This window comes from Vigna radiata, chromosome 6 (genome assembly GCF_000741045.1).
Source record: "Vigna radiata var. radiata cultivar VC1973A chromosome 6, Vradiata_ver6, whole genome shotgun sequence".
Taxonomy (NCBI): Eukaryota; Viridiplantae; Streptophyta; class Magnoliopsida; order Fabales; family Fabaceae; genus Vigna; species Vigna radiata.
Window position 1 is genome coordinate 4,369,746 of NC_028356.1, and position 8,693 is coordinate 4,378,438.

The 8,693-nt window shown below is 32.2% G+C and overlaps 1 protein-coding gene across 1 annotated transcript; it reads right to left on the reverse strand.

Annotated features, from left to right (window-relative positions):
• Positions 1-7,747: 7,747 nt before the first annotated feature.
• Positions 7,748-8,307, reverse strand: LOC106763282 (non-specific lipid-transfer protein A-like). The gene is made up of 2 exons (XM_014647485.2): positions 7,959-8,307; positions 7,748-7,863 (listed from the first exon to the last, which is right to left on the reverse strand). The coding sequence occupies exons 1-2, from the start codon at positions 8,288-8,290 to the stop codon at positions 7,854-7,856; spliced, it is 342 nt and encodes a 113-aa protein (XP_014502971.2). The 5' UTR covers positions 8,291-8,307; the 3' UTR covers positions 7,748-7,853.
• Between the last annotated feature and the right edge of the window lie 386 nt (positions 8,308-8,693).

Sequence of the window (8,693 nt, forward strand, 5' to 3'; positions counted from 1 at the left end):
ATTAAAAAAAAAATTGCTGATAAAAAAAATAAAAACTTAACTAAAAGCTAACATACTTTGGCTCTTCAAGAACGACCAAAACCACAACAAATTCGACAAAAATGATCAAAGCCACAACAACATATGCATCAAGAAATGAAAGCAAACATAGAGGCTTAATGGAAAACTTGACGAGGGCATAAAGGAAGTACCTGGAATGGGCGCGACAAAATGCAGTTCACGATCTCAGGGTAGAAAATGACGATTTTGATCGGTCAAAAATCTTCCCCAACGTAAAAAATGGAAAATGCACCGAACAAAATGCAGTTTAAACGATGCAAAACGATAGAGAATGGAAGAACTGGGTCGCCGTTAACGGAGAATGAAGCAATGCACAGGTTTGAAACTGTTTCGCGAAGAAGACGAAACTGTTCGCGAATTTTATTTTTTTAACCTAAAGAGGGGAATATGTCGCGGTTCTACACTTAACCGCGGTAATATAGGGGAATATGCCGAGGTTCCCAACTTAACCGCGACATATACTACTTAAAAAAATAATAAAAATGACATTTTTTAAATTATTTTTGAAACGATCTGCTGCGGTTCAGCGGGCAACCGCGACATATGGTTTGAAATTTTTAAAATTTACTCAGATTAGGGAATATGCCGCGGTTCTCTGACCAACCGCGGCCTATTCCTCAACGTTCAGAATACCCCAACTGCCTTTTGGGGAATGGCAGAGGTAGCAGGGGTAATATGTCACGGTTCTCTGAGAAACCGCGGCCTATTCCGCATGCTACCTGCTGACATTCCCCATCAGTCAACCCTTGCAATAAATTGGCAGGGGAATATGCCGCGATTCTCTGACCAACTGCGGCATATTCCCCTGCCAATTTATTGCAGAGGCTGACTGATGGGGAATGTCAGCAGGTAACAGGGGTATATGCCGCGGTTGGTCAGAAAACCGCGGCATATTCCCCTGTTATTAATTTTTTTTCCTGACGTGGAGTCAAAGGTGATGGGTAACTGGGGTATATGCTGCGGTTAAATGGGGAACCGCGACATATAAGTTCGATTTATTTACAAAACTGCCACCGCGCAGCATTATGCTGCGGTTTTTGGTGAATCGTGGCATAATGTACACTGTATAAACCCTATTTTTTACTAGTAAGTTAAAGATACAACAGTAAATATCACTAAGAAAAAAAAATATCGAATCCCAATCTTTACTTTGTACTTTTTATTATGAGAAATTCAAAGATTTTATCTAAAGTATACATTAATTTTTATTATCAAATGTTGATATGAAAGTTTTGTTCTTCTAGTTGATGTTATGAATTTAATTTTTTGTATTGATATTATTTATTTTTTTTACTTTGTATAATAGCTTAATTCAATTATTAGGATTTCTTGAGTCATTTACAAATAATCATTCTTTAATAATAAATACATGTGAATTGTATGTGTTGTTTTTTCAACTTGTTTTTTCTGATTGTTATTTGTTTGTTTTATTTTGGTTTGTATGTTTGAAGCAAGTAATGTTTATCTTTATATGAATATTGTATGAGTTTGAATTAGAGATATGTATATCAGGACTAAACACTTTTGAGTGTTGTTTAGACTATGTTTAATGTGTTTTTTCGAATGGCTAGTTGAAGTGAATTCCTTTTGGTATGTAGTTCGAATGATTATTAGAGTGTTGAGTTTAGAAGATTGATGTTTCTAGATAGAGAAATCCGAGAACGATGCTTGGGCTTGCTTTATTGTAAAGAATTTTTAGAGTGTTGAGTTCAGAATACAAGTGTTTCTTAACATATATCTTTATGGACTGGTGTTTGATGTTAGGTTCTTAGAATATCGAGTTCAAAAGACGAATGTTTCTAAACAGAATGCTCTAAAGGATCTGATATTTATTTCGTCTTTTTTTGTGACATAGTACTATTAAATAAATATTGCATGAAATATGACATGTTGATTTGTTTTCATGTTAGTTTTTGTTTTCATATTAGCTTATTTTTCTGTTTGTTTGTGTTAGATTATGATTATCATGATTTATCACGAGAATTTAGGTGAAGATGCATAATTTTGAAGATTGGAAAAAATTGAGTGAATAGAATTTAAGAATTTTTGTTTGGATGATGTGTTTTATTCTATTATAATAAAATATGATGTAAATAGAGTGAGTCATGTTATAGGTAAAGTTTGAATAAGTTTGATAACGAGTTTTGTTTTCTTTTTTTTTTTTATGTGAATTATGATTAAAAGTAAATTCGGATTTTATAGCATTAAAATTTTTGGAGATTCACACATTTAAATTTTTCATAGGCCAGTAAATATTCATAATAACTATCAAAACACGTTATTTCTGCAAACATCCTTTAATAATGTAGGTAATGTCCATAATGACAAACATGATATCCTTGTAACTTTGTTTCTTGAATGCATAAAACATCTACCTTTTCTTTATCTACTAACTTCGTAATCCCTTCTCCTTGGAAATCAAATCACATAATTAGGGATAACAGCAAAATATATATCATAATATTTTGTCAATATTTCACGATGTAATTTTTATTTAGATTATTTTTATTTAAGTTTATATTTTAAAGAACAATTTCAATATTAAAAAAAAAAATACTTACATGTATTTCTAAATGTCGAAACAACACAATTAACAGAGACCAAAGCCAAATCATTCATTCGAACAAGTAAAAAGTTATCAAAGATTATTCTTTTTCCTACTCTCTTACTAACATGGATATATATACTAATAATAATAATAATAATAATAATAATAATAATAATAATAATAATAATAATATTTGACCTTGTGAGTGGGACATAGTGAACATATAAATTAAACTGTAGTCTATGACAGTGATGAAAAGATATATGAGAGATGAATTACGTGAGCAATGAAGGTGTTGTGAATTAATTAATTATAAAAGCTGAGTACGTGCAGAGGCATGTTATAGAGGCTATTCTATTGAATTCGAACTGCAAAAATAAATGCAGAATAAATGCAATGCAACAAAATTTTGAGCTGCTTGTGTTGTGTGTGTGAAAATATCAGGTGTGAGCTACCTCTCCCACACTTCCTATGGCCCATGGATATCATAAATTCCTGCACTTCCCACCTACTTATAACTAAATATCAAATCCTTCTTCACTTATGCTAGCTAATCGAATCTTTCTATTTAATTACTTCACAATACTTTAATTCTATATTATTCATACATTATTTCAATTTAATCAATGTTAAATTTAATATAATTTATTTCAGAACAAATTAAAAGTAAAAATAAATCTTTTATTAAAAATTGGAAACCAAACCCCCTTCGAACTTTCTAAAAATCAAAACAACAATTATTTTATAAAGAAAAATAATACATCTAATTTGCGTGAAAAGAAGTTGTCCCACCTTGCTTTGAAAAGGTTAAAAAGTTGTTCAAATCAATTGGATATTAATTTATCATTACTTCTGTCCTTTCTTTTTATTTTTCTTAAAAAATGTTATAAGATTGATTATTTCATGTTCACAAAATCATATTTGTTAAAATAACTAAAATTTGTTTAGTTTCATGTTTTTAATTTCACAATTAATAATAAAATGCTGGGAGCTTTTGTTTGATTTTCTCCCGTTTCTACCATTTTTTAAATGCACATTAATTTTTTCCATCTCATCGCAAATAACTTAATTTAGTTAATTTGAAAAAAAGGTAATTATTTGTAACAATATTTATAAAAAATTAAATGTTAATGTAAAGTGTTCATGAATATATTTAGTATTTATAAACAACTTTCTGAAACAAAACATTATATATTTTTCTTACAAACTTATTTTTCCCAAAACATGTTGCTCTAATATACAAGTGGCTCAACATGCAAACCCTCTTTTTTTATATGCAACTGATTCTTTAGCATGTTATTGCGGTCCTACGAACAACTGCATGTTAACCATCACTTTTACTCAAAAAAAGGCCAATCTTCAGCTTTGAACTGAACACCTATTACTACGCGAAAAAAGAAAACGACATGACATGTCAATTTTGAGTTTGAAACGGATCTACCTTAAGACCAGTTCCAACGTTAAAAGACATTGTTATAAAAATAGTAAAAACCAGTGGTTTTAAATTCCCCGAGATTGTATTGTCCACCAAGCCTGCTCATTTCATCACTCTGAAAGACTGAACTGAAGAGAGATATTGTGCTCGCAATGGCCAAATATTCCAAAGCAATGCTCGTGTTAGGTCTTGGGGTGTTGGTGGTTAGCATGTGGTGCATGAAGGGCACTGAGGGTAGCCTTGAAGATGAAGCTGCTTCCATCATTCACACAGTCAAACGTGACGACTCTTCTCATCAAGGGTGTGGTGGATCCAGCCACACCGAGGGAGGAGTGGAACAATGCTCGGACGAAGACGACCGCCTCGGATTGTACGCTGATGTTGATGACACTTTCAAGGCTGCCGCAAAAAAACTCTTCCATTCTCATGATGACAACGACGACTCTCCTGATCTTGCACACAACAACGTCAATGTCTTGGGACATTGATATACGATTATGGCATTTTTTGGTTTCACGTTTCAGATGCGACTTTTCAGCTTTCAGAAAGCGCGGTTACAATCATATTTTCAACCTTCTTAACGTGATTCCAGACACGCTAGGATAAGGGTTTATTTTGAAGCTGTTGCTAAGTTTAGAGTCCAGTTTTCGTTTCCTTTAATTTTTTTTTGGCCTCTTAGTGGGATATGCATTATTTCTTTTGGTTGGTTTAGCTTAAGTATGTTTTTCCTTATTGGCATGGTTGAGTAAGTGTTCGTAGGATCCAGCAATAAAAAAATGCTTTTACGTTTGAAAACAGTGTTTCTCTTCTTCTTCGGTTGGCATGAATTTATGGGTGAACATTTATATCTATACCAATATCAACAGCTATATGCTATTATATTATAGGTCACTAGTGCAGGTCAAAAAACTTGCCATTTGTTTCTAATTGCTGCAGCATTAATATTAAACGTGCACGAATGGAAATTCAATGATGAGAAATAATGATGTATTAATGGATTGGGATGTAAGAAATTAAAAGTATAAACACAATAAATGGTTTGTAACTGTTGGTTGAATTGTTAAAACCTCAAATGTGTGTTTAAAATTCATTTATGAAAAAATGTGTCGTGTGACCTTATTCGTCAAACAACTGTAATTTTGGACTGTACTGAATCCACCTCAGTGAATTTATACAAAAAACGCATCCTCAAGAAACTTGACACAGTAACGTATTAATTTGTTGGGGATGAAACTGGCATGTACTATAAAAGTGTTTAAGTAAGAGAGAAAATAACAGCAGTAATAGAACCACCAAAGTTGTTGTTGGTTTAGTTTTGGGAAAAATATTTCGATATGCATTCAAAAGATAAAAAAGCAAGAAAGATTGAAGTTTAAATGTAATAATACTACCTATTTGTCGTCTATTTCAATGTTCAAAATTCTTTTGGTAGGGTTAAGGGTATACGGGTGTACGTGGATTGTTAGATTTTTAAATATCCAAGATTCAAATAATTGGCTCAAATTTTGCATTCAAATCTAAATTTTAAAATAACGAGTTAGGATTTTTTTTTTTTTTAAATTCAGATCCAAATCTTTATATCAAATCCAGATCCAACTATTTGGATCAATTTTAAAATGGATTGTTTTTATAAAAGTAACTAAAATTTAATTTTGTAAAACTTGTATTATTAACTCGATCCAATTCATCTCGATTTTTAACTTGGTTTAATTAGTTTAGATTTCTAATTTGATGGAAGCGTCCTCCACCTTCAAGAATGAAGATGCTCCTTGTATCAGAAGTGGCAACGGAATGATGAACTAGTTGATGGGAGATGATGCACGCTACTTATCTCTTGACGCTTGGTCGAACCTGACTCTGATACCAAATGATGGAAGCAACTTCTATCTTCAAGAAGAAACGAATTTTCGATCGAGAGGTGGCAGTGGAATTGGATTTATGAATGAAAGTGGTTGATGCACACCAGGTGTTTGTGGTAATGTTTGGACGTGATTGGATATGGTGTGGAAAGGAATTCTAGCTCAGAAGGCTTTCCTAAGAGGAAAGAAGCTAGAGGATGCAAAGCTAAAGCTAGCACAATGTTTAAACTTGAGAGAAGTGGCTGAATTTTGATACAATTCACTATTACAATCAAGTTGATATTTACACATGAGGAAGCTTTCTTTTATAGAGTAAGAGAGGCTATGAATCTTGCTAGGGAAGCTACCGAGATTTACAAGCATGTGCAATGGAAGCTAAAAAATTTTAAATGCATGTGCTGAAGAAGTGTAGTCCACGTGGGTTGTATGTTTCACGTGGGAAGCATGGAGAACGTGTGCTGCAAAGAGTGTAAGCCATGACTGGCTATTTTTCACATGAAAAATGTGGAAAACGTGGCAACTGGTATGTAGAAAACGTGTGGCAACATGGTTGGCTACACGATGCTTTCTCCTTTGCCTCCTTGCTTGGCATTTCTTCAAGGTGGATAAGCATGATTCTTACCTTTATTTTGATGACTAATAAGAAAACAAAGTAAATGTTGAGTACAGAGAACATGCTAAGACTTTTAGAAAGAAAAGATTAAATTCTTATTCTACTTTCCTTTCTTTGGTCTTAGTTTGAAGTTGGTACTTCTTTAGATGGGAAGTCCCTAAAGGGGTTGCCATCACAATTTCAGTCAGCTCATTTAAACCCTCAATCTAGGCCAAATTGTTTTACCCTTTGACCCAAATTATTATGTTGCGATCTTAGACCTAAGTCAATCTTCTCAACCAAATTTCGGCCAAGATAGACTAGGTTGAATTTGACCAAATATTAGTCAAGTCGACTTGGTCGAATTTCAGTCAAAACTAACTCGATCGAATTACTTCAATTAGACTTAACTCAGTCAAATTTCGATTGAGACCGACTCAACCTAGTACAACCAAATTTCCACTAGAATCGACTTGGCCAAATTTGACCAAATATTAGTCGAGGCTGACTCAGTCGAATTCAGCCAAATTTTAGTTGATGTCATCTTAACTGAATATGACTAGGGCATACTCAACTGAATTTGACCAAATTTTGACCAAGGCTTAGTTGAATTCGATCAAATTTCAATTGGGACCAACTCGATCGAATTAGAATGAATTTGACCCACAAATTTCAATTAAAATAAACTCAGTTGAATTTGAACGAATTTCGATTATGAATAACTCGATTGAATTGAGCCAAATTATTCTCAACTCGATCGAATCTAGCTAAATTTTGATTAAACATAACTTAATTCAATTCCATCGAATTTCGTTTATTTGATTGTTCAAATTCTTTTGGTAGGATTAAGGATGGACATGGATTAAATCCATTCCAAAAGCCATCAGATTGAAAGTACTCAAATTTTGATTTCAAATATATTTTTAAAACAGAACTAGTTTGGATTAAAAATCCAGATCCAAATCTTTGAATAAGTTTTATATCCAAATATTTGATCAAGTTTTAAATTTAAAATGATTTTTTTTATATATAATTAATATTAAATTTTGTAAAACAGCCTAATTGGTTTCATATATAGAATGATAGCTTGTATCCATTGGATTTATTTTGGATTAGGCTCATCAATCTCGAACATTAAACAAAAAAATTCATCATAATGAGATGGAAAGAAATTCCACAAATAATAATAATAATAAAAGATAGGAACAACATATATAAATCATACTTTATTAATGATCACTTCCAACATAAATGTTTGTTCACAGAAGTTGAAGAAACAATCTTATTTATTATAAAAATAGGAAATTGGAAGCATAATCCACCCTTTCTAACACCACATTTCCTGTTGAAGCCTCCAGCTTAGAGAATGCTGAAAAAGGAAAAGAAAGGAAAAGCAATGTGAAAGAAAAGCAAATGAACGTAAAACATTATCAGTATATGTAAAAGAAGAAAAAGAAGTCTTACAAATTGCAATCAAAGTCATTGGAGATGGGATAATCAAGATTGAGTTTACAAGCTTTGGGAAGATTATTGATTCTGTCTTTGTCTAAGTTAGGAATATGAGAGGCTGCTTCCTTAAGACACGTACATGCAGCAAGCTTTTCTTCAGGTGGCAATGATATTATTTGGTTCAATCCTTTGCAGCAAAGAGTTGAAGGTTCATCAGTTTTCTTCGTCACAAAATCTGAGCATGGCATCACTAAGGCTTTTTCTTCCTCACAGGTTAAGCCATTTGATGCCTCTGTCGCAATTACTAACACAAATATAGTAAAACATGACACAAACACCATCTTCATTTTCACACTCTTGTTTGTGTTTTTGATTTTCGATGGATAAAACACTCAGGGAGATGTTACTTTTATAGCCACATACACACTGCATTCTGAGCTTTCATCTCGTCACCATTATTTATTACTATTAATGATTTTTTCTTATTTTCCTTTTTCTAAGAGTATGGTCCACAAAATAATATGATGAAGTGTGAGTTACATTTGTTATTTATTATTATTATTATTATAGGTTTCAACCGTTGTAACATGTAATGATCTTATCATAAATATTTAATGTTTCTTTTTATTGATTGAATGGTTGTCTAAATGCTTCCATAATAAGATAAAGACGAATGTATTTTTAGTTTTTCAACTTCTCACAGTTATTGTTAATAAATTGTAAACGTTATAATGAAGTGAAATAATGACA

Excerpts from the sequence above, each read along its gene's own strand:
- LOC106763282 (XM_014647485.2), bottom strand. The coding sequence starts at position 8,290 with ATGAAGATGGTGTTTGTGTCATGTTTTACTATATTTGTGTTAGTAATT.